This window comes from Grampus griseus, assembly GCF_964374135.1.
Source record: "Grampus griseus genome assembly, chromosome: 13".
In the NCBI taxonomy this organism is placed as follows: domain Eukaryota; kingdom Metazoa; phylum Chordata; class Mammalia; order Artiodactyla; family Delphinidae; genus Grampus; species Grampus griseus.
Window position 1 is genome coordinate 40,907,946 of NC_139007.1, and position 25,797 is coordinate 40,933,742.

A 25,797-nucleotide genomic window follows, 5' to 3' on the forward strand; every position below is an offset into this window, starting at 1 on the left:
GTAGACAAAACACATATACACAAACCTGCTTACAGCAAGCAGTGTTTCTCAAATAGTTTTGACCGCTGAGAAATAAAAATTATGAAATGTATTTTACATTGTGACCTAGTTCTTCCTTTCTCTTTCCCTCCCCCATCCCCACCCCTAACTAAAACAAAATGTCTTGAAGCCATCTTTACCTTACTGTATGTAATGTTGTCATGTTTTCTATTCAGTTTCATTATTTAACCCCCCACCGATCAAAAGCTGCCAGACTTTCAGAACAATACACAGGCGCGAGGGGGAGATGTAGTGTAAATTCCAAGTGTCAAACAGTGGACCAACCCTCTTTTCCTCTAGTTCAAGTTCTGCCTTTTTAGGAAAGCCTTCTCTAGCACCCCCAGGTTGCATCAGTGTCTCTTCTTGGAATCCTTTTTCCACACATATTTGATATCTTACTGATTTACACTGTACTTATTCAGTTGTCATACTTCAATAGTTTGAACCACCTGTTACTAAGGTGAAAATTTAGAAGTAAAAAAGGTTCCAGCAGCAGTGAAAATGCCATCACAAAGCTTATGTACTTTACTCTGTGGGAGAGATACAAAGTTAATCTTACCCAGCACTCTCTGTTTAAATGTTGTGCAAAAGAATGTCTGTGATTTATGTCAGTGGCTCTCTGGTTTTCCAACTGACAGCTTTATAATAATGTGGTATAATTGTGTAGATACTGGTGTTCATGATGATACTTTGCTGTCAATACTATTTTTAACATACACTTTGAAGAAGGCAGAGAAATGTATTTAGATTTAGATTCTTCCTTTAAAATTGTTAAATAAAAATAAATTAGCACCTTAAGAAGTAAGTTGTAGTTACCTGGAAAACTACTTATGTGCAGAAACTGATGCAGAATGAGTGAAGTATTATTTATATTTTGTTCTGTATTCTTATTATCTGGCGTAGATGTCTTGTTTCACTAAGCAGACTAGAAGTAGGGCATAACCACATTTTAAATATTCTTTTCACCAAGTATCTGGAGCATAGTAGCTGTTAAATATATGTTTATTGAATAAAGAGTGGAGTTTCAGTAAAGAGTGATCAGAGTGAGGTAGGGTTAATCTGGGAGAGTCTGGGAGTGGCTCTTGAGCCTGATTTGAAGATGGTTCTAACTGTGGATTAATAGAGGGGGAAAGGGCATCTCAGGGAGAGAGAATTGACAACCTGCCTTAATTTTATCAGATTCTAGAATTCCTTGTGATTACCTCAGCATATTGCTAGGCTAGAATTATTGTCCAAAATTTAATTATTAACCAACTTTATCTATCTTAGTTTCTAATAAATAGCTTGCCTTTACTACTGATAAACAGCCTTTTGAATTGAACTTTTCAAAAGAAAAAAAACTTTAGTTTTCTTTCACTCCTTACCTTAAATGTTTCAAAGAATGTGATGCTGTATGTTCCTTTACTGTTTTGTTTTTTTACTTTCTTCCATCTGCAGCCTCCTCTTGCTTCAGCCCTCTCTTTTTATTTTTCTTTTTTTTTTTTGCCCCACCGTGAGGCTTGTGGGATCTTAGCTCCCTGACCAGAGATCGAACTCAGGCCCTCTCGGCAGTGAGAATGAGGGGTCGTAACCACTGGGCCGCCAGGGAATTCCCTGTGTTCATTTACTTTCATAAGAAGTGTATAATTAAGTTATTTGGTTAAAATAAAGAATTCTTAATCCTTTATTATTTTTTTGAGACATACACGGCCCTAAAGCTTACAAACTGGGATCACTAGTGAACACACTTCATTTAGTATTCCTGCAATCAGAATATGATTTCTCCTTATCTTGCACAATACCAAGAACAGTGCAGTACAGGGCGAAGGTTGGTCTGCAGCCCTTAGGCCAGCAAAATGCAACAGAACTGCTCCCCTGTGCAAACGTTTGTGACATAACCTTGTGGAGAAAATATCAGATGCAGCCTTTTCTTTGAGTAGATTGCTTAGTAAGTGCCTGGGAAAACTCCATTAAAAAAGTGAGCTTTCATAGTTAAATTATACTTTTTAAAAACTTTTATCACGACTAGTTTTTTTTTTAATTTTTAATTTTAATCATTGTCAGTTTTACTGAGGCCCTTCCTGGCACTGTCCTTTATTTCTGAGTTGCGGAGAACACAACAGTTTTTACCCAGTGCTGCATGGTTTGCCTGAAATCCATAGAAAGAGAAGGAGGAATCAAATCACTGATGACCTTAACGGTCATTTTTTCACATACTCAAGGCATTTTTTATTATCCGTTCACATTAAATTAAAATATTTCAGCATTGTATTCTTGACTTATTAAGTTTTTCACCTCTGTTTTTGGTTGATTTTTATTTGTAGAAAATACTTTGATTAACTGAAACCCAGTTTTAAAATAAGGTTTTATTCTACCAAGCACATGATAAAAATAATGAAAGCTGCTCTCCATCTTTTTCGTCTTTACACAGCTCCATCGAGCCTCTGTACCTGACCTATGGAATCATATTTGCCTGTGGCTGCTCCTTTGCCTACCAGCCTTCATTGGTCATTTTGGGACACTATTTCAAGAAGCGCCTTGGACTGGTGAATGGCATTGTCACCGCCGGCAGCAGTATCTTCACAATTTTGCTGCCTTTCCTTTTAAGGGTACTGACTGAGAGCGTGGGCCTCTTTTATACCCTGAGGGTCCTCTGCATCTTCATGTTTGTTCTCTTTCTGGCTGGCTTTACTTACCGACCTCTTGCTTCCAGTGCCAAAGATAAAGACAGTGGAACCAAAGGAGGCAACAGATTCTCCCTCTTTTCCAGGAGAAAGTTCAGTCCTCCAAAAAAAATTTTCAATTTTGCCATCTTCAAGGTGACAGCATATGCAGTGTGGGCAGTTGGAATACCACTTGCACTTTTTGGATACTTTGTGCCTTATGTTCACTTGGTAAGTATGCTTCTCTGGCGTTGCTGGTAATGGATATTATTATTTCATACACAAAAACTTCTTAGAAGAGCAATAGAGATCAGGTTGAAGTTGGCCTTAAATAATTATCTTGTTTGTAATTCAGGGACTCTTGAAATTCAAGGTCTGCTAAGATGAGGTCATCACATCATCAGATCATTAAACAGATAATATGTTTCATGGTGTGTTTTGGTATTTTTAGAAATCGCCAAACCTACACAAACAAAAACAAGTTCTTTAAAAAAAAAATGACTAAAATGTTGGAACAAATGTCATCAGTACAAAAAATTTGATAGGTCACTTTTCCTTCAAGTGGCTTACAAATCATAATCAGGGACAAAGATGGTGCAATGATTTTGTCAACATCAATAAATTATTCTTCAACAGAAGGGTACAAAAATTAAGTAAATAGTAAAAGCCAACGGCCTTGACATAAAGAAACATTTTGTCTACTTGTGGGACACTTCTGAGAAAATGGAAATTCTACTCAGAGGATTATTTGAGAAATGTTAGCAAGTTCCAAATGATGGGAGAGAGCAAGGGTTTCACAGGAAATTAGGATTTCAAGTGCTCAAGCACTTTATTATCATCATTATTATTATTTTTGTTTGATAGGTACGAAATGGATTTATTTAGAGAGAAACACATTCCACAGAGTGTGGGCCACCTCAGAAGGCAAGTGCGGCCTCAAGCACTTTATATTGTTTGTTCATATTGCGAAGGCAAATTTTGGCCTCTTTATAATGAAATAAGAGTAAGCAGTGTCTAAAGTATTTGCCCCTGGCAGAATTTCCTCAGAAGTGCTTATTATTGGGCTTCCCTGGTGGCACAGTGGTTGAGAGTCTGCCTGCTGATGCAGGGGACATGGGTTTGTGACCCGGTCCGGGAAGATCCCACTTGCCGCGGAGCGGCTGGGCCTGTGAGCCATGGCCACTGAGCCTGCGCGTCCGGAGCCTGTGCTCTGCAATGGGAGAGGCCACAACAGTGAGAGGCCCGCGTACCGTAAAAAAAAAAAAAAAAAAAAAAAAGGTGCTTATTATTATGTTTCTTCCTTTTTTCTTACTGTTATGACTGAAAATGTATATACAGTTCAACATAGTTGATAAATGATCAACAAAAATGGTAGTGGGATAAGTTTTTCTTTTGTGTGTATACTGTGTGTGTGACTTGAAGCCTTTCTAGCTTTCAGTCTACTTTTGGACATCTGTGCAATTTTTCTTTAGTTAAAGTTCTGGTGCAAGTTGGCAGTACAGTTCAGAGAATTACTGGGGTCAGGGGGTCAGCCAGTACACTACATCATCAGTCTTTTGTGGGTTCCTGTGCTTAGTTCAGAAAGGAATTAGGTCAAGGAAACCCAAAGAGGGGTGGTAGGCATGTCCTGTATCTAAGATAATTTTGAATTCTCAATTCTCCTTATTTTCTTTTTGCCAGAGGTATTGAGGAAGCAGCTGGGATGACCAGTGGGGAGAGAAGGAGAGGACTAGTTTTTAGTACTCTGAGCCACATGGCATTTTGCAGAGACTGAGGTACTAGGTAAAATGACCTAGTATGTGATGCTTGTCACATATGAAGTCTCTGGCTACATCTTGATCTGATAATCCATTTTCACACTTTTAGGAAGGCATAGCTGAACCATTTGAAGATATTTTTTAAAAAAATATATAGATCCATTGTGGAAAGATCAGCTTTACCAGTTACCTCTTCCATAGCTCTGTAGATAAGAAAGTGTTTGTTGTGTCCATCTCAGAGACGAGTAGATTATTTATTTATTTATTTATTTAAATGCCTGCTGTGTTTTTTTTTTTTTTTGGCCACGCCCTGAGGCTTGCGGGATCTTAGTTCCCCAACCAGGGATTGAACGCAGGCCCCTGGCAGTGAAAGCCTGGAGTCCTAACCACTGGACCCCCAGGGAATTCCCAAGTAGATTTTTATTTTCTTATTTTATAGTTCTTTTCATTTTTTTAATTTAATTTTTTGGCTGCACTGCACAGCATGTGGGATCTTAGTTCCCAGACCAGGGATCGAATCTGCGCCCCCTGTAGTGGAAGTGCGGAGTCTTTAACAACTGGGACCACCAAGGAAGTCCCCCGAGTAGATTTTTAAAAAATTCTCTTTGTTACTATAAGGTGAACACACTCAGAGAAATCTGTACGTCAGCTTTGCTAGTATGTGACATTTACTAAAAGACAAGTGGTAGGTGATTATCTAGCTATTTCTGGTAATATAATTTGTAAATTAATTTCACATATATTATTATTTCATTTGACCTTCACAGTAAACTTGTGAGGTAGGCAAAATAATATTAGCTCATGTTTTACAGAGTGGAAAACAGATCCATCATTAACAGAGATGTTAAGTGGCTTCCCAGGAATCACATATCAGCAGAGCAGGGGCTGGTTCCCTTCCGCTGTGCTTACTTGGTAGCAAATCTAGCACAGTCTTAGCCTGGGGCATATTGGCTCCCGTCCCTGGATATACTGCTAGATATGTCCATCTTACTGAGGGGGATGTGAGTATGCGTAAGGAAATTTAATAAGTATGTTATTGGTCTTTTTCTTAAAGTAAATGAAATTTCACAGTGAGTAACCAGTTAGACCGTGTTATAGTTACTACTGTCGTCAGGAGGCTGTAATTCAGATAGTACACAAAACAATGGGTCTCTGTTAACTCGGATAACAAATCAGGCCTTATTCTGCTCTCCCTCCTTCCGGGCACGTTTTCTTACAAAATGTGTTGATATTTTCATTTGGGATTTTCCCCCTTTTGAACTGTTATGGCACTAAAGCCACGTTGGAAAGGAAACACCAGACAGTTAAATGTCATGGAGGCTGTTTAAATCTCATGTTTGATGGGTACACCGAGTTTGTCACTGTGTTGTAATTTAAGGTTTGGATTACGGATACTTAATCCCAGGCTTCATGCAATGGGACACCACTTACTTTCCTCCTTAGAGGGGGAAAAGGTGTCTCAAATTTTTCCAAAGACTAGTAGATGTTCAATTCATGTTAAACCCTTTACTGGGTGTTGAAGGGAATATGCATGTAAGGCATAAGAACCTGTTCTGAAGGAGCATAAAATCTAGTACATGTAATAATATAAACAATTATAGTTTATAAAGGACTTTTACATACATTATCTTATATAATCTTCACCACAATGCAGTACCTATAATGTATTGTCCTCATTTCATGGATGAGAAGAATGAGGCACTGAGAAGTTTAGAAACTTGCCCAGGGTCACAAGACACAGCAGCTGGTAATTATTAGTGTTATACTTTCATGCAAGAGGTAGTACTGCATAGTGGGTAAAAGTAAAGGCTCTGAAGTAAAAGAGATCTGGGTTTAAAAGCTGGTTTTGTCCCCTACTAGTTGTGTAACCTTGGGTAACACACTCTAAGCATCAGTTTCTACATCTATAAAATAGGGATAGACCCAATTTTGCAGAGTTGTTGTAGGATGAGAGAAAATGTCTGTAAAGCATCTATTCAGTTCTGGTATAAAAATAAGAGTTATTTAAATTTCAGACAACGTGATTGTGAATTGCTGGTTTTAGTGGGGCTGTGGAAGAGTCAAAGGAGAAAGTGTCCCTTTGGAAAAGTGGTTAGTACAAGTTTCATAGGATTGGAGTTGGTCCTTAAGCCTGAGACTTGAAACTGGATCCTTAATTAGCTAGGGAACTAATTTATCTATCTAGGCCTCCTTTGAAGATTCTGAAATACAGTGACGCGCTCTCATGGTTATGTTAAAGATCCTAAGATCTTTACTTATTTATTACATTATACATGATGATTTGAGAGAAAATATGTATGCTTTGTGGCATTCTTCTTCTCCGAGCAAGGTTGGAAATTTTCTTTTAGTAGTTAACTTTTAAACATGAAGAATCGTATTGCTTCATGGAAGGGGTCAGTGATCTCTTTTAGGCCTACCCACTTGTAATCTCTACTGTAAGGGTATGGATCTTTTTTTTCTTCTACTGTTATTGAGATACAGTTGACATACAGCACTGTATAAGTTTAAGGTGTATAGCATAATGATTTGACTTATGTACATCATGAAATGATTATCACAGCAAGTTTAGTAAACATCCATCATCTCATAGATACAAAATTAAAGAAATAGAGTAAGTGTACAAATCTTATACATCAATTTAGGTGAGACATAACTTTCTAAATAGCCATTCCCAGTAACAGCTGCTTTAGTTGTTGTGAATTGCCCATTTTGCTTGAGAATTGTTTTGTTTTGGTTTTCTGGATTAAGTTTTCTTTTTTTAATTGGAGTATAGCTGATTTACAATGTTGTGTTAGTTTCTGCTATACAGCAAAGTGAATCAGTTATACATTATAATACATATATCTACTCTTTTGTTTTTAATCTACTCTTTTTCAGATTCTTTTCCCATATAGGTCATTACAGAGTATTGAGTAGAGTTCCCTGTGCTATACAGTAGGTTCTCATTACTTATCTATTTTATATATAGTGGTGTATATATGTCAATCCCAATCTCTCAGTTTATCCCTCCACCCTTCCCTTTGGTAACCATAAGTTTGTTTTCTACATCTGTGACTCTATTTCTGTTTTGTAAATAGGTTCATTCGTACCATTTAAAAAAATTCCGCATATAAGCAATATCTCATGATATTTGTCTTTCTGTGTCTGACTTAACTTCACTCAGTATGACAATCTCTAGGTCCATCCATGTTGCCGCAAATGGCATTATTTCATTCTTTTTTATGGCTGAGTGATATTCCATTATATATATGTACCATGTCTTCTTTATCCATTCCTCTGTTGATGGACATTTAGGTTGCGTCCATGTCCTGGCTATTGTAAATAGTGCTGCAGTGAACATTGAGGGTACATGTATCTTTTCAATTATGATTTTCTCTAGATATATGCACAGGAGTGGGATTGCTGGATCATATGGTAGCTCTGTTTTCAGTTTTTTAAGGAACCTGCATACTGTTCTCTGTAGTGGCTGTACCAGTTACAGTCCCACCAATGGTGTAGGAGGGTTCCCTTTTCTCCACACCCGCTCCAGCGTTTATTGTGATGCTGGCCATAATGGTGATGGCCATTCTGACTGGTGTGGGGTGATACCTCATTGTAGTTTTGATTTGCATTTCTCTAGTAATTAATGATGTTGAGCAGCTTTTCATATGCCTCTTGGCCATCTGTACGTCTTCTTTGGAGAAATGACTATTTAGATCTGCTCATTTTTTGATTGGGTTGTTTGTTCTTTTGATATTGAGCTGCATGAGCTGTTTATATATTTTGGAGATAATCCCTTGTTGGTTGCTTGGATTGAAGTTTTTTTTTTAAATAAATTTATTCATTCGTTTATTTTATTTTTGGCTGCAATGGGTCTTCATTGCTGTGCACGGGCTTTCTCTAGTTGCAGCTAGCGGGGGCTACTCTTCGTTGCGGTGCGCGGGCTTCTCACTGCGGTGGCTTCTCTTATTGCGGAGCACGAGCTCTAGGCGTGTAGGCTTTCAGTAGTGGCGGCTTACGGGCTCTAGAGCACAGGCTCAGTAGTTACGGCGTGGGGCTTTGTTGCTCTGCGGCACGTGGGATCTTCCTGGACCAGGGCTCGAACCCGTGTCTCCTGCATTGGCAGGCGGATTCTTAACCACTGCGCCACCAGGGAAACCCAGGATTGAAGTTTTTTTTTTTTTTTGCTGTACGTGGGCCTCTCACTGTTGTGGCCTCTCCCGTTGCGGAGCACAGGCTCTGGACGCGCAGGCTCAGCGGCTATGGCTCACGGGCCCAGCCGCTCCGCGGCATGTGGGATCTTCCCGGACCGGGGCACAAACCCGTGTCCCCTGCACAGGCAGGTGGACTCTCAACCACTGCGCCACCAGGGAAGCCCAGGATTGAAGTTTTTATGGCTCCTCGTTATCCAGTTTTTCTTCATTAGCTTCCAGAAACATAACGTGCTCTTTTCCTCCTACCTCTCTATCACTCCTTCTTAGTTTCTTTTCTGGTTCCTTATTTTTCACCCTGACCCTGAATAGCAGTCCTAGGCCTTACACCTTGATCTTTTTCTCTACTCATTCCAAATGATGGTTTCATCTAATTTCCTGTGTTCAGACATCATATATATGCCAGTGGCTCAAAATTTATATTTAGCTCAGGCCTCTTTTGAATTCTTCACTGGACTTTTATAGCCATCTGCTTACTTAATATCTGCACTGGGATGATTGTTAGATGTTTCAGATTTAATATGTCCAGCCCTAAAATCCTGATTTTACCCCCATCCCCAAAACCTGCTCTGCCCTCAGCCATCCTTATCTCAGGAGGCGGCAGTTCCATCAGTCCCCAAACCTCCTGTTTCTTTCATACCACACTCTTGATCCAGGCCAGAAATCCTGGCGGTTCTCCTTTCAAAATGTATCCTTCCCTGCCCCCTGTAGTCTGTTCTCTACACAGAAGCCACAGGTGTTCTTTCAACACACAAGTCACTCTGCTCAAAATCTTTGGGTGGCTCCCCATTGCTCTGAGAGTAAAGACTAATGTCCTTATAGTGGCCTACAAGGTCCTCCGTGGTCTGTCCCCTCCTATCTCTTATCTCATCAGGCCTGGTCCCCGTCATTCACTCTGCTCTCGCCACTCTGCTCTCTTTGCTATTCAGCTTTTAGTGAGGCTCACCCTGACCACCTGGTTAAAACCCCCTTCTTCCCTCTGCCCTCCACATACTCCCAAACCCCCTCACACTGCTATTTCTTTTTCTATAGCGCTTCATACCTTCTTTTTTTTCTTCTTTTGAATATATTTATTTATTTATTTGGCTGCGTTGGGTCTTAGTTGTGGCATGTGGGATCTTCATTGTGGCATGTGGGATCTTTCTTTACAGTTAGTGGGCTCTTTGTTGCACCTTGAGGGCTTCTCTCTAGTTGTGGTGGGTGGGCTCCAGAGCACATGCGCTCAGTAGTTGCAGCACATGGACTTAGTTGCCCCGAAGCATGTGGGATCTTAGTTCCCCGACCAGGGATCGAACCCACGTCCCCTGCATTGGAAGGCGGATTCTTAACCACTGGACCACCAGGGAAGTCCCCATACCTTCTAACATGTTACATAATTTACTTGTGATGATTACTGTTTGCTCTCTGTGTGTATACCTCTGCTAGAATGTAAACTTCAGGAGGCTGAGGGTCCTCCTCTGTCTTGTTCAGTGAATGAACCCAAGCATCTATCATGGTGCCTAATGTACAGTGAGTGCTCAAGTATTTGTCGAATGACTATCTTATGGATAAGTCTAAAGTGACACCATATAAGCAGTATTCATTTTCTCTCCATTTTGATCTTTAAAATTCTCTACTTTGATACCAGAATGATGTTTCACATGTTATACCTATAGGACATGATGGTATTCATATCCATTCAACACTTAATCAAGAAGCTCAAATTCAGCAAACCTAAGACTAAGGAGCACTAATGACATCTGTTGATGGGGAAAAGAGTTGATGTGTTTTGCTTTTGACCCATAGCTTTATCTGCATGTTGAAATTGAAACTTTATAAATGGAAGAAATTTCTGTGTCTCTGTCACTATTGTGTAAGTGTATGGAAGGGTGAATGGCTATCCCCATTAACAAGGAAATCTAGACAACTGGTGTCTTCTCTACGGTGTAGCAGCTGAAAATCTCGCAGAGCCTTGGGTGGTGTGTGTGAGAACAGGATGAGGATGCAGGACCAGAGCCTGACCACAAGTCTGCATTGCTTTGGTAGAGCACTGACCACAGGGCCACGTCAGCCGGATGACTGATAAATGCCTACAAAATGACAACGATGATGCAACTCTTCTCAGGGGCAGTGTTCCATCCTCAGTACGAGAATGATGACTTAGTTTTTATTGCTTTCACATCTGTCCACCACTACTCGCCTTGAAAAGCTGCACCTGTGTTCTTTGACTCCAGAACATATGGCAGTCAAGTTTTGGTTTTTAAGCTCTGATCCACATAGTTCTCTATCGGAGAAAAGACGACTGACTCATGCGTTGAAATCTGCAACATATATGTTTATTAGCCCATTTTGAAAAAACTCCGTAAGTTATAAGTGTGTCATTTTTGTGGCAGATAGTAGTTGTTCTCAAAAGAAACTCTGATCTGGTAGGGAAGATCCCACTTTTCTGAGACTATGATTGAAGGCACCATCATTTGCCTGCTGACAGGGCACTTAAGTGGACACCAAGTCCAGCTGTAATTGGGAACAAACAAGTTGTGTTTTTATTTTTTAATTTTTAAAAATATTTATTAATTTGGTTGCATTGGGTTTTAGTTGCAGCACGTAGACTCCTTAGTTGCGGCTTGCCGGCCTCAACTATTTGTGGCATGTGGGCTCTTAGTTGTGGCCTGCGTATGGGATCTAGTTCCCAGATGAGGGATCGAACCTGGGCCCCCTGCATTGGGAGCACAGAGTCTTAACCATTGTGCCACCAGGCAAGTCCCAACAAGTTGTGTTTTATTTTATTTTTTAATTTTTTAAAATTTATTTATCTTATTTATTTTTGGCTGCACTGGGTCTTTGTTGCTGTGCATGGGCTTTCTTTAGTTGCAGTGAGCGGGGGCTACTCCTCGTTGCGGTGTGCGGCCTTCTCATTGCAGTGGCTTCTCTCATCGTGGAGCACAGTCTCTAGACACGTGGGCTTCAGTAGTTGTGGCACACAGGCTCAGTAGTTGAGGCTCGTGGGCTCCAGAGCGCAGGATCAGTAGTTGTGGCGCATGGGTTTAGTTGCTCCACGGCATGTGGGATCCTCCCAGACCAGGGCTGAAACCCGTGTCCCCTGCATTGGCAGACAGATTCTTAACCACTGCGCCACCAGGGAAGTCCCCACAAGTTGTGTTTTAAAACTAGAAATGAAAATTTGAGGCAAATAAGCCGATAAATGGGACACGTAGTACCTTGGGAGATATTTTATGGCTTTGGTTAATGCCAAATGCTCTGTGGCTCAGTACTGGAATGTAGCTGTTAGACCTCACTGGCCAGGTCACCTCTGGCCATGTTGTGGTGACAGCAGGAATATTATCCCAAGCCAGAGCTCAGGGCGCTGAGCCATGCAAATAGGAACAGCAGACATGCTTTCATCTCTTTTGTGGCTTCCTCAGAGGGGGATTCAGGTAACGTTTGTCAAGAATCTGTCATGTGTCAAGCATCTCCACAAAATCTCAGGTAACCATCATAAGGATGAGTGTAATAAGTGTAATAAATAACTATATACTTGGAGCTAAGGAAACAACTCTGCTAAGTTAAGCTGTGCTTAGTCGAGGTCACTCACTGAGTTTGCTCAGAGCTGGGATTTGAACATAGATCTCGGACTCTAAGTCTCATGTTCTTTTCGTAAAATAGTCTGCTGTTCCTTCATCGGATCACCTCAGAGGTGGAGTGCTGCCTACTGTCAGCCACACTGGGCCTGGACCAGAGTTTTCTTTGCCTTGCAAGTTTCCCTCTGTTCTCTCAGAGCGAAGCACAGAGGCAGGATTGGACCATCCTGGCACTCAGAGGATGCTGCGCAGCCACGGAGAGGACTCCTGAGGAAACAGGCTAATGGGGATGATGGGATACCACCTAACCTTTCTTCCAGACCCCACATCTCCTCTTTTGGTCTTTAGTACGTTGTGAATATGAGAAAACTGAATTGCTTTTCACAGCCTGTGACAAGCAGAACATGGAATATACATAGTTTTATGTTCAGTTTTGTTTCCTATAATAAACATTAAGCATAGCAGAAGAAAAAAATGGACAAATGTATAAATTTATAGCAAGAGCTATCTTATGTTTGATTAATAACATAAGTACTGTTAGAGGAAAATGGAAAAAAGCAAATTGCTTGAATTTTAGAGTTATATATAAACTCTCTGAGGCCACTGATGAATCATTAAGTGTCCTGAGAAAGCCCTAAAAGCCTTGGAAAAGCTGTTCCTTCTCTCTTGTTTTTTTTTCCCCCCCAGCTATATCTGTAATGTTTTTCTTCTTTTTAAAATGAAGTATAGTTGATTTACCATATTAGTTTCGGGTGTACAGCATAGTGATTCAGTATTTTTATAGGTTATACTCCATTTAAAGTTATTATAAGATATTGGCTATATTCTCTGTGCTATACAATATATCCTAGTAGCTTAATTATTTTATACATAATAGTTTGCACCTCTTCATGTCCTACCCTCTATTTTGCCCCTCCCCCCATCCTCTCCCCACTGGTAACCACTAGTTCATTCTCTGTCCTTCTGTCTTGTTAATGTGTAAATTTCACCAGGTCTTTTGTTTTTTTTTAAATTAATTAATTTTATTTCTGGCTGTGTTGGGTCTTCATTTCTGTGCGAGGGCTTTCTCTAGTTGTGGCAAGCGGGGGCGACTCTTCATCGCGGTGCGCAGGCCTCTCACTATCGTGGCCTCTCTTGTTGCGGAGCACAGGCTCCAAACGCACAGGCTCAGTAGTTGTGGCTCCGGGCCCAGCCACTCCGCGGCATGTGGGATCTTCCCGGACCAGGGCTCGAACCCGTGTCCCCTGCATTGGCAGGCAGATCCTCAACCACTGCGCCACCAGGGAAGCCCTGGTCTTTTGTTTTTAACTGTCTCATGTTTTATTTGTTAAAATATAATATACTTTTGAATAATCTCAAAATTTAACTGTAGTATGGATATTTGCTTATCCCTCAACTCATTGTATTAATATCAAATTAAAGTTTGTGCAAGTTTGAGGAACCTAAATTTAGCTGATAAGGGTTCTATCATGATTTTTATATCAACTAGAAAATAAATTGTTATGATAGAGGATTAATAGAAATAGAAATCTTAATTTGAAGAATGTTCCTTTGTGAGGCTATACCTGGACATTGACTTTTACCCCACATTTACCAGGTGGCTCTGGTGAGGGGAAAGAATTGTCTGATCCATTGAGAGTATATTTCTGCTAGTTTAACCTTATCTCTAAATTCTGACACACCTCTTTGGAAAAGGCCTCACAGACACTAACTCCAAGGATTACAGAGCACCAGGAGAAAAGGCCACTTTATGTATTCATGCTGTAGGGAAGAGTCTTGAGATCCAAAGGAAGTTTGAGGGCTGCACATCTCTTATGTATTAGCTCCCAGATGCCCTGCCACTTTCCATTTTCCCCACTTTCTAGCCCCATTATCTGTATCTAGTTTTTTTCACCCCTCTACTTGTTGGCAGCTCACTTGTAATCAGAAAGTTTATATTCCCTCGTAACAGATTGGAGAAAAACTCATTTAATGGTAGGTAGTGCCTACCATTTGGAGGCAAAATTGCAAACATGGACAACTGGTGTGCAGTTATGTAATCCAGCTGTGTCTGCATCCATGTCAAATTCAACTGATTTATTCTCAGAGTAACATGACCAGAACAACTGTAGCATTCAGTCTTCAGAGCACGGTTTAAGATTCTGTGTGCCCAGTCCTCACAGCCATGCAAGGGTTTGTTTTAAACCATAAGTTTCTTTTAAACACATATAGTATTTTTTATTTCCCACATGTTTAATTAACATTTAGTTTATAAGAAGCTCCCACAAATATTCTCTGTCACTGGAGCCTCAGGGCCACCCTATGAGATGGGCAGGATCGGTTTCCATTCAGCAGGAAAGGAACCGGACTTGGGGTTGTTAAGACAACTTGCTTAGGGTTGAAAGGCCGGTGCCTGGTGCAGCTGGGGCTTGAGCCTGGTCTTCTTAAGAGTGTGGCTTTGAAGATATTTAAATGCCTGCCAAAAAAAAGGACAGTAATTTAGGCGTTGAAGGGATTGTACGGGTCACTTAATTGCACTTTTCTTTTTTTTAAGTCTGGTAGAGGGACTAAGACACAGAAATGTTAAGTTGCTTGCCAAATGTCACATAGTTATAAAAGTGGCAGAACCTGGTGTAACATGCAAGAATATCCGTGGAAAATGAATGGAAGCTTATCGTAGCCTAAAGTGTAAATGTGTATGTAGTAGAAACTGAATCATTAAAGGAGTGAAGTTGTCTCACCTTACATAACTCTAGTCAATTTATAGGGTTCATTTCCCAATCGGGAGGTTGCTTCCCCATTTTGACACAGTCTAGTTCTTCAAAGCTGCCAGTAACAGTTGTACTGGCTTTGTCGTCTTTCTTTCATGGATATATTTAGAGCTCAGGGTTATGGTTATTGTGTGGCAGAGCCCTGAGAATGCAGGATTCATAGCAGAATCCATGTAAACCAGAGGTTACTGTATATTGGGCCAGGACTGGGCTGCTGAGCTGACCTCTCCTGTTGTGTTTATCTCTGTTCACTGTAAGGTTCTGGCAGAAGAGCCTTGGTGCCCATTACATGTCCTCAGCCCTGGGATGATGATTGCAGAGTTTTGGAAACATTTTTAGAATGATTTCCAATGGAGTTGCATAATCTGAAGAGTTGCCCTATCTCAGTCTTCTTGGCACTGCAAGCAAATAAAAGAGGCAGAGTTGACGTTTTAATTTTGTTTTTAGCCTGGGCACTAAACACTAGAGGCTAAGTACTAGGGGCTAAAGTTTCATTATTTCCTCCCTCCCTTCCTTCTTTTTGTTCTTGATTTGGTTTATTATTCTGATTATTGTTACTTTAACACTTATTAGCTATGCAGAATGCTATGGTAGTTTGCAGAATAAAAAGTAATCACATTGCTTTTTCACCAAGATTTTCTAATTTAAGTAATTTTTCTTCTATTTTTCATTCAAAAATAGGCTTATAAAATTTCTTTGACACAAGAATATTTCTTTGTATAGTGTATTAATTTAAATATCAGAATTAACCATTAAGATTCCCTGTGTGCTGATTATATATACCCACGCACAACTCCTACATTTTTTCACTATTATGTGGTCTGGAAGTGTTTTGTTTGTTCACTTATTTTCATTTCATTCATTCATTCCCATCCCAGTGAACTTCCAGAAAGAATATAAAGGTATTTCCTTCACACATATATTTTCTGATTCAACTCTGACAGCAGCCTTTTATGAGGAAAGCAGTGCTAATACTGGTTTCTCCCACTAATAGATAAGAACCTTGACCATCAGAGAGGTTGTATTTTGCTCAGAGTTGCACAGTCAGTGGCAGGGATGTTATTAGAATAGAATTAGAATGGGTTATTCCATTCTGTCACTGTTGTATTTTCTTACACATGTGTGACTTCCTCTAATTACAACTCAGTTGTACAGATTCAGGTTGAGCAGATTCAAGCATTCAAGTGAATATCTGGCAAATATTCACTGAGCACCTGTCGGGTGCCTCTAGGTGTGGGGATGCAGTGGTGAGAACAGACGTGATCTCTGCTCTCACGGAGCTCAATAAATAAGTAAGCACATAAATAAACAAGGTAGTTTTCACATAGTGATATTTTCTTTGAAGAAAATAAAATGAGATGGAAGGTGATGGTGGAATGTAACCTTAGTTTGTAAAGTCAGGGACAGCCTCTTTGAGGAGGTGCCAGTAGGTGCCTTCTCTCAGTGAAGGGTAGCGTTAGGTATTTGGAAGATACAAAAATGATACAGCTTCCTATTGCCCTCAGGAAGCCTGTGACATGGAATTTCTCTAGTTTCCATCTTTAAGGCCAGCCAACAGTTGATGAATTTTTTTATTCAACTTATTTTTATCTGATATATTCAAATCTGCATGTTAGAATTTTAAAATTCTTGCATAGGACCCAAGCTTTGCTTTTTCTCCAGATACTTCATTCACGACTTATAACTTCTGATAATACACTACAGTTTCTCAGTTCTCATGTGATTATTACAGGAGTGAATAGACATCCTCTCTCCATTACTTTATCCCCACTTTTCAGATTTTTTTCAATGGTGTCTATGCTTTTCTTGCTTTTCTAACCTTGCATTTATTTCCCTGCAGATCTCAACATCTGCTGAAATTTGACTACTCAGGTTAGTGAAAATTTGCCCATTTATCAGTTTTGTGCCTTAGGCAGTATTCACCAGCATTCTCCTACTTGAGATGAATAAGGATCTTTACTTCTCTGGCCACTTGTGTGTGACTAATTAATGGTGAAGTTAAATATCTACAGAACATTTTCATCAAAAAAAAGCTAGCCGGGTTGTTTTTGGGTTTTTTTGGAATTTTTTTCTTTCGAATTGTAATACACTAGCATAGGAACATGATAGGAAGACATTACGTAATTAATACATAAGAAATCTAGAAAACTGATTATTTACAAATAAACTAAAACAGAGCTGCTGCTTTTAGTAAGGTAGAGTAAGTTTGTCATGTGTTCCAAATTGTATTTATTTAGCCAAAAATAAGTATTTACAAATAATTCAACAGTAGTTTTTAGAAGTGATGCATGGTTTATTCAGGCATGAAAATTATCCCTAGAATGTAGGCCCCAAACTGCTAAAAGATTTAAAATTTGGAGGGAAAACGAAATCCACAAACATTTAAGAATATCTGATTTTAACTTAAGTTGAAAAGCAGCAGTAGTGTATTTTTGTTAGGCCCTTATCCTGTATAATGTATTCAATGTAAGTATGGGAAAGGCTGGTGAAAACTGTGGATTTATCTACAAAATACATTGGGGAGTTTTGTGTGGGGAGTGTCCTAACACCTCAGGAAATGATAAAGAAGAACCAGGTAAGGTAGATTAGACAAGGGTAGGGACAGAGCCTCCTTTCCATTGCTCCATCCCCAGCACCAAGCATGTGCCTGGCACACAAATACTTTTTGACCAGTTTGAGGCTGAGCTATAGGTTGGTTGAATTGCTGGAATATGATGTCTACTAATTTCCCTACTCGTGACTACTTTTCATCCTAATAATACTTTATGTTCTTCAAATTCTTTTTTCTTTGATCCTCAATATACAACCCCTGGAGGTGAGAACAGTTTTATCTCCATTTTATAGGGAGAGGAGTTAGTTGCTTTTGAGACTTTCTCTGGCCACATACAAATAGTTAGTGGCAGGGTGTGGTTTAAAGGTTAAATAATAGAAGTAAAAGTATGCTTATCTAGACTAGTGTCAATGTGGAGTAATTTAAAGATACGGAAATGGGTGGCTCGAGGTACATAGTCAGCCCTGCTGAGGTGAAACAATACCTCTTAGGCCTTGTACCATCTTCCAAGCTGCTTCCAGGAGAATGGGATGCCTAGGTGACCACAGCCCAATAAGTAGCCTAACAGATGACCCACGCTCTTGACCCATGTACCCATCTGTGCAATTTAAAATGTTGCCATATGTTGATTATTTAATTTATGAAGCATTACAATAGCCTCAACGTACATCCGGTATCCCTATTCCTACTTAACTGTATCTGCTTCTGTGAATACATTTTTTCCTTTTATGTTTCTTTCTCCTTGGGAGCTGTCTTAGGGACTTTTCACGATTCCCTGCCAGTGTCTCCTGTTCTTCAGCTCTCGGGGCTGCCTTGGATCCTGGAGTAGGGGTTGCCCAGTCCTAGGGTTCCCGTCCTACCTCTTCCTTGTGAGGTGCTTTCTAAGTTCTGTATCACGTTCACCTTCACAGCCACCCTGTCACACATCTAGAGCAGTGTGTCAGACCCAGTGCCTCCTTTTCTCTCCTGAAACAAAATTCCTAGGTCATGAAACCTGCCTATATACATAATTTAAAAAAAATCAGTAATGCCCCACTTGTAACACAAGGAGAAATAAAAAGTAATTCTTGAATAAAATAAAGGTAATGCTTGGGATACATGTGACAACATAGAGGAACCTTGAAGACATTATGCTAAATGAAATAAGCCAGATACAAAGTCTATGATTCCACTTAGATGAGATACCTAGAGGAGTCGAATTCATAGAGACGAAAGTAGAATGGGGGCTGCCAGGGACTTGGAGAAGGGGGGACAATGGGGGTTATTATTTAATGGGTACAGAGTTTCAGTTTGAGAAAATGGAAAAGTTCTGGAGATAGATGGTGGTGATGTTTGCACAAGAAGGTGAATACTTAATGCCAATGACTATACACACTCAAAACTGGTTTAAATGGTAAATGTTATGTGATATAAATGTTGTTAAAATAAAAAACAATAATTGGAAAAAAGGTAATGCTTGGACACAACTATCAGAAAGATAAAAATAGCCTCCACAGATTTCCGAAACACCCCCAAGGGAGTGGTACTGCCATTATTGTGAACCAGTGTGCAGTATTGGTTTGAAACTAAGAAACTGATGCCCAAGATCTTAGACTCAATAAGGAGTAGAGCTCATAATTTGACTCCAAAGACTTTTTTCTTCCTACTATGCCTAGGCCTTCCAACTCTCAGTCCACAAAAGTTTTCTCTTTGCCATGCCAGCTGCCTTAATCCAGACCACTCAGGCTTTGTACTTTCTTATCTATCCTAAAGGGGTGTGGTCCTTTTCTTCCTGAACACTAAAATCACAAGACAGGACTGAACATGTTTAAAATAATGTTAATCACCAACACCCCCAAACTCTGAAATAGTCTTATTCTTAAGAAAAGGGTAAAAAATCGGGGTAGACAATCTCACAAGTATGTGAAAGCGACAGCAGTGGAAGGAAAACTTTTCTGGGCCTAATCCTAACAATTGCTTTTTTTTTTCTTTGGACGTGCCCCGCAGCATGCGGGATCTTAGTTCCCCAACCAGGGATTGAACCCATGCCTCCTGCAGTGGAAGCTCGGAGTCCTAACCAGTGGACTGCCAGGGAATTCCCTAATCCTAATAATTTTTAATCTTCATTCAGATAAAATTTTTTTTGAATTTTATGTGATACTAGGGAGAGAGTTGGCAATTAGATAACTCTTAGAATTAATAGAAAAGACACTCACTATGGTGTGCCTTAGGAAGACTAGAGGAGAAAGGAGGCCAGATGGCTTTTGGTAAAAGGGTTCTCTAGCCAGCACCACTAGTCTGAGGGAATCTTAGTGAGGAGAGGGTAGAAGAAGGTAGAATTTTCATGGAAGGATCAATCTTTTTTCACTTTAGAATTAAGGGCAAAATTAAGCTGAATAAGAACTAATAGTGCTCTAATTTCTCTCAAAAATTAGATCTACCTTAAACAAATTAAAATTTCAGTAAAACAACAGTCTACACATCTTTCTGTGTTCAAGAAGAAATAGAACCAATTATGATAATTTACAAAATATCTGGCTTATTAGCATTATAGCCAGGGTCATTAAGTAAAGTTATAAAATTACCCAGGAATCCTAGTGATTTAACTAATACTTTCTGAAATTATCCCTTTCTATTTTAAGATGAAGTCTATCTTAAACTTCTAAAATTTAACCTTAATTGAACTAGCCTTTTGTTGGGTATATTTGTTCAATTTGGACTACTTTTCCAAATTCATGCAATTCAGCTAATGACTGCAGACTCCATAACCCACACCTATCTATTTGCATGTACATTTAGCTGATAGGTGATTTTATCACCAGATAAATCCAGGAGTAAGTTTAAAAGAGCATATCCCTCCACCTTTTTTTAAACAAATACAAACATAGAAACACATGATGCCTCAGAAGAGCATTAATCACAACCAGGAGTCCACATCTTCGGAGACCTTTCTATCACCGTGTATCTTCAGAGTACTCTACTAAAGCGTTAGTCAGGCGGTCATGCAGTGGACCATGACTGAGACCTCCCGAGCCATCTTGACCAGAGTAGAGACAGTCTACCTCCTTCACAGATGGGCACTGTCTTAACAATTCACAGTCCATTGTGTTCATCCCAACTATCCAGGAACCAAGGGTCTGAGAGAGTGGTGACCCTGGTGTGCCAAGAATGAGACTTCAAGAAAGAAACTCTTCAGAATCATATTTGAATTTAGGTGGAATGAATAAAAGTTTTTTAAAAAATGGATTAAACATCTTTCATTGTTCTGGAAGGACTAGAATAATTTTTGATAATTTGAGAAATATCTGACACAGAAATTATTGTCAGGGTCACTAAATAATTTCAAGTTACCTAAAAATCCTAGTGACTTATTTTTTATTTTAAGATGAAGTTCATCTTAACTTCTGTAATTCAGGATTATTTGAACTGGTATCTGAATCCAAATTGGTTTTGACAGACACTTCCTCTAGAACATGTTGCCAAATCTTGATCTGATCTAAATAATGCTATGTTAAGGATGGACTTTTCTTTTTTAATCTAAGGAAAATTATTTTTCAAAAAAACAAAAAGAAAAATGAAGGATTTAAAGAATTTTTAGAGTTAGAAAATGTTTTCAAAATCAGACCAAAGTTTTCCAAACCATTAGCTATCTTCCTTCCTTCCGAACTCTTTTTCTATCCCTTGGTGGCTGTTAAATAATTTTCCTGGAAACTCTTCCCTCTTTTTTTCTCAGTCCTGACATTTATCTGTCTTAACAGCGCCATGTGTGAATACTTGCACTATGGAAACCCATCTTAATGAAATGGAAAGACTGGCCGTTTAAAAAAACAAACAGAACCAACTACCCATGCCTCCTAGAGTCCTGCCAGGCCAAAGGTCTGCCCTCCACTGGGTCAGCTGCTGAGCAGGCAGGCGGTACCCGCACCACGGGTTTAGTCATGTCAAATATCTTACTAGTATAGAGACAGTGGGCTGCCTAAGATGTTAGTCCTTAAAAATGTTGGCAGGCAAGGAAATTCTGCGTTTTCACTTCAAGTACATCTTGGAGCTGTTTTATTTCAAAGCACAGTTTATCAAATTTAACAAGTCAAAATGATGTTTTGAGGCTGACCTAATCAATGACTGTCTTATGGCTATAGAGTCCGATTTCAATATTATATGATATAAAGGGCTTAATTTTATGTACCCATATCTATGGACTTAGTTTCCTGCTATCTTTAGTCACCTCACTGGGCTTGCTGGTGTACACTGCCCATGTAAAACTTCTTCAGGGAATGAATGCCCTTTCTTCCTTTTCTTAGCAAAAACAGAGATAGAGAAAACACAGTTGTTTAAAAAAGAAAGAAAAAAACCAAACCAAACCCTCGTTCCATTCAGAAGATTTCTGTTCATCTTTCTTTGAAGTCAAAGGGTAGTATAAAGTTTTGATTTGCAACAAAATCTGAGATTATCCATTAACCACTCTAGCAGGCCTTCTACTGCCTTTCAAATGTACATCTAATTTTTAAAGGGACCAGGCTCTTTTCTTTGTGTTTACCTTTCAAAAAGTATATTTAAGTAGAATGGTCTTTTAGAGTTACGGAGTAGCTTTTCAGATGTTGAAAGGATATATTCTTAGAAAAACTGCATGCAAATGAGAGGCAACAAGCTGAAACTGCATGCAAATGAGAGGCAACAAGCTGAAACTGCTAATCTCAGGAGTGAACAGCAAGTGAGAAGTACTCTGAATGCAGCATCTCTGTTGGGAAGTAGGAAGCTGCAGAAATCATTCTGAATTCCACAACCCCTGAAAATACTGTGTAGCATTTACTATCCCATTTTTGAATGTACTGCGTAAATGTAAATGATACGGGTCCCCTGTCCTCGCCAAGAGTTTATTCTCAGACACAGAAGGAGTGCACGTGACTACCTGTTGCCCACCTTGTTTTCAGCTTGATGGTATGGATCTGAAGAGGAGGGCAGAGGATCAGGGAATCAAATGCTCACAGACAAGGACAGATGATGACTGCTGTCTGGAATCTGTTAATCTCCCAAAGGGCGTAGTAACTGCAACAACAGCGGATGATAAATATTGTCGTTTTGTTTTGTTTTTCCTCCATCCTGCAAAGGTAGTTGTAGTTTCATTAGTCCCATAGCCTGCAGTGCTCTGTTGGGCCCGGACCGGGGCACAAACCCGGGTCCCCTGCATCGGCAGGCGGACTCTCAACCACTGCGCCACCAGGGAAGCCCTCCCTTCTTTCTTAACTACTATACACCCCCAAAGATGTATAGTTTAAATTGTATCTACCAAAGTTTTATCATGTTTTTATGTAATAAGTTACATAAAAGATATTAAACAAAAACCACCCATCCCCTTAAAAAGTTGTGTGTGTGGAAGGACAGTGAGGCTAATGACCATCATGGCATGGCCAAATAACACAATCTTAGAAAACAGAACTATAAGTAATTATTAGACTTTTTTTTTTTGGCTGCACCGTGTGGCTTGTGGGATCTTAGTTCCCTGACCAGGGATTGAACCTGGGCCCTCGGCAGTGAAAGTGCCGAGTCCTAACCACTGGACTGCCAGGGAATTCCCTAATTATTGGACCTTTTGGACCAGTGACCTCCTTGTTTTGCAGATGCGTAGCATCACTGGATTTCAGGGGCTTCCGTAAAGTGAGTTGGGATGCCCTTCTGTTGGGCCATCTTCTGTCGTGAAACCATTTGTCAAGGAGAAGCTTGAGTTTCTAACGCACTTACGTCAGCTGTATTGGACCTGGTTTTGTACTATGGCCACCCCAAACTGAGCTTCCTTCATGGTTGACTCTCTGACAGCCAGAGGACTCAGCCTGGGATCTCAGTGGAAGAACACTGTCTGATGTCTCCAAATGTCTGGTCCTGAGGCTCCCTGTAGGGAAGAGGTAGGGAGGGGAGAAGCCAGGGCTAGGCCAATCCAGCAGGAGGGTCACTTTCTTAGGCTGCTGCCCTCGACCTCTCAAAAACGGCTCTGCCTCTGGGCTCTAGTGAGGGGGGAGGAACTTCTCTCTTCATGTGGCTGGTCAGAAACATGTCATCTGTAGAGAGAGGCTGAATCACCATTTACTTGAAGTGGGGATGGTTAGGAGGAAGGGGGTAAACTGTGAGCTAGTGTGTCTTTCTTTCACCCGTGGATAACGAATGCGCAGATATTATGGGATTTAAGTTCTTGGTTATTTTTGGATAACAAAACAATAAATAGGGTTTCACACAATCCAAAAATGGCTTCTGTGGTTAGCGAAAGTTGTTTGAATGATGGAAAATGTTTCAGGAGCAGGGAGCGTTCAAGCTGTCAGTCAGCAAGGCTCTGGTAATCCCTGAAAGGTGTGCAGCCCTGGAGTAAACACATGTTTAGAATAGAAACAAAAGACTAATTCCCTAAAGGCACTTACACATTTGGATAAAGTCCACTTTAAACCACTGCCATACAAAATGGCGTTATCCCCTGTGTAGATAGTGGCTTCTAATATAAGCTTTGCATCGGTTTAAATAAGTTAGGTTAAATACGGAAACATCTGTTCCACATTTTCATGTCCCTTTCCATGTGACTCTTTATGGGAAGTAATCAGTTTTGCCCAGCGTTCATGCATTCTGCTAAACTAAAATGTGTGCCAGTCTCCAGAGAGATGGGCAGGGATTCGTAGAATAGTTGGTGGCAGTCATGGGAGGCCCAGGCTGCAAGTAGAACACGCCAGCTTTCCTGGGTGCTACTCCCTCACCAAGAAAGGCTCTCTAAGACCCAGAGATGCAGCAGCCCCCGATTCCATTCTCCAGTCACCCAGATTCCCTTACTTCCTGACAAAAATCCAAAAAACAAAATAAACCTCAACTTTATTTTGCAGATTTTGGCTGAGGGTGGGGAAGGAGGTATTAGAAGCTGTAGTTCTTGCTTTACTTAAACAATGACAACAATAATAAAATTCAATGAAATAATGCCCCTTATAGCTGAAGAAGTAAGTTTCCACTTAAGTGTAATTTGAATTTACCAAATTTACCTTATTTCAAGAGACCCAAAACATTTCACCTCATTATTTCTTTTAAGGATTACAAAGTGTAGAGCAGGGGGCAAAAATAAACGACTAATAAAGGATAATAGCAATTTGGCAGGCAGGTGTTCTTAGTTTCATCAAAAGAATGACTAGCATATTCAGTCTTATTTGAATACTAAAGAACGTCTTAAAAAGTTATTCTAGATCCTTTGGGTGTTTCCTAAAGTAGATTAATACATCAGAGTCTGGATTCAAATTCCAAATAAAGCTGATGAATACACATAATTATTATCTCACCTGCCTTAGATCAGGTTATTCATTTTCTTCAGAATTGAGCTGGAATCCATCTCTGATAAGGACTTGGAGGAATTAGCCAGTTTGAGGTCACTTTTATCAATAGCTGTTTTATCTTTGTGACCATAAGTGAATTTCTTAGACCAGCACTGTCCAGTAGAAATATAATGCAAGCCACATAAGTAATTTAAAATTTTCTACTAACCACATTTTTAAAAGTTAAAAAAAATGAAATTAGTTTCATAATATATTTTATTTAGCCAATATAGCCAAACTGTTATTCTAACATGGAATCAGTATTTTAAAATTATTGAGATATTTTTTGTGTTTTTTTTTCCCCACTAAGTTTTCTAAAATTTTTTTTTTGCGTTTTACACTTAAAGCACATCTCAGTTCAAACTAACCACATTTCAAGTGCTGGATAGCCCACACGTGGCTAGCACCTACTGTACTGGACAGCACAGTGCTGACATGGTGAGGCTTCGCAGCAAAGTAGGGAGGCTTTGTTGGTCAAACCAGGAGTTTGAGCTTTACCCTGAAGGCTGTGGGATCATAGCAGAGCAGTGTTATTTTTAATTTGGAACTTAATCAGGTGGTCTCAGAGAATGCAGGTTAGAGATTCAGGAGTTGGGGGCTGTAGCATGAAGCACGTTAAAGGCTGTTGTAGGGGTCCAGGTGAGGAGTGATAACCCAGACTCAAACACTGGGGGGGACATGGACCAAAGGAAGAGTGTCTGAGAGATTTAGGAGGTAAAACCATCAGAACTGGGTGGTGACTGCTGGATCTGAAGGGAGGGAGGGGATAATCTAGGATGGTTGTCCAGTTTCTAAACCTGGGTAGCTGGGCCAGCAGTAGTGGTGGTAACTGAAACGGAGGGAGGCAGGCTGTGAGGGGGTGAGTGCAGCAGGGTACCAGCTGGGCCATCGCGCTTTCCGGCAAATTTGCTTTGCAGGCTTTCAGAATTCAGGCCAGCGTTTGGTGTAGGGGACAGTGAGTCTGTTTGAAACAACTGTTTGTTATGATAGCTCAGTGA

The 25,797-nt window shown here is 40.0% G+C and overlaps 1 protein-coding gene across 1 annotated transcript in view; it reads left to right on the plus strand.

The window, feature by feature from the left end:
- SLC16A10 (solute carrier family 16 member 10) overlaps positions 1-25,797 on the plus strand; it is a gene marked incomplete at its 5' end in the record, with an annotated part of 136,260 nt that overhangs the window by 93,789 nt on the left and 16,674 nt on the right. The window contains 1 exon segment of the mRNA XM_082668668.1: positions 2,450-2,912. Coding sequence (XP_082524794.1) covers positions 2,450-2,912 — 463 coding nt within the window.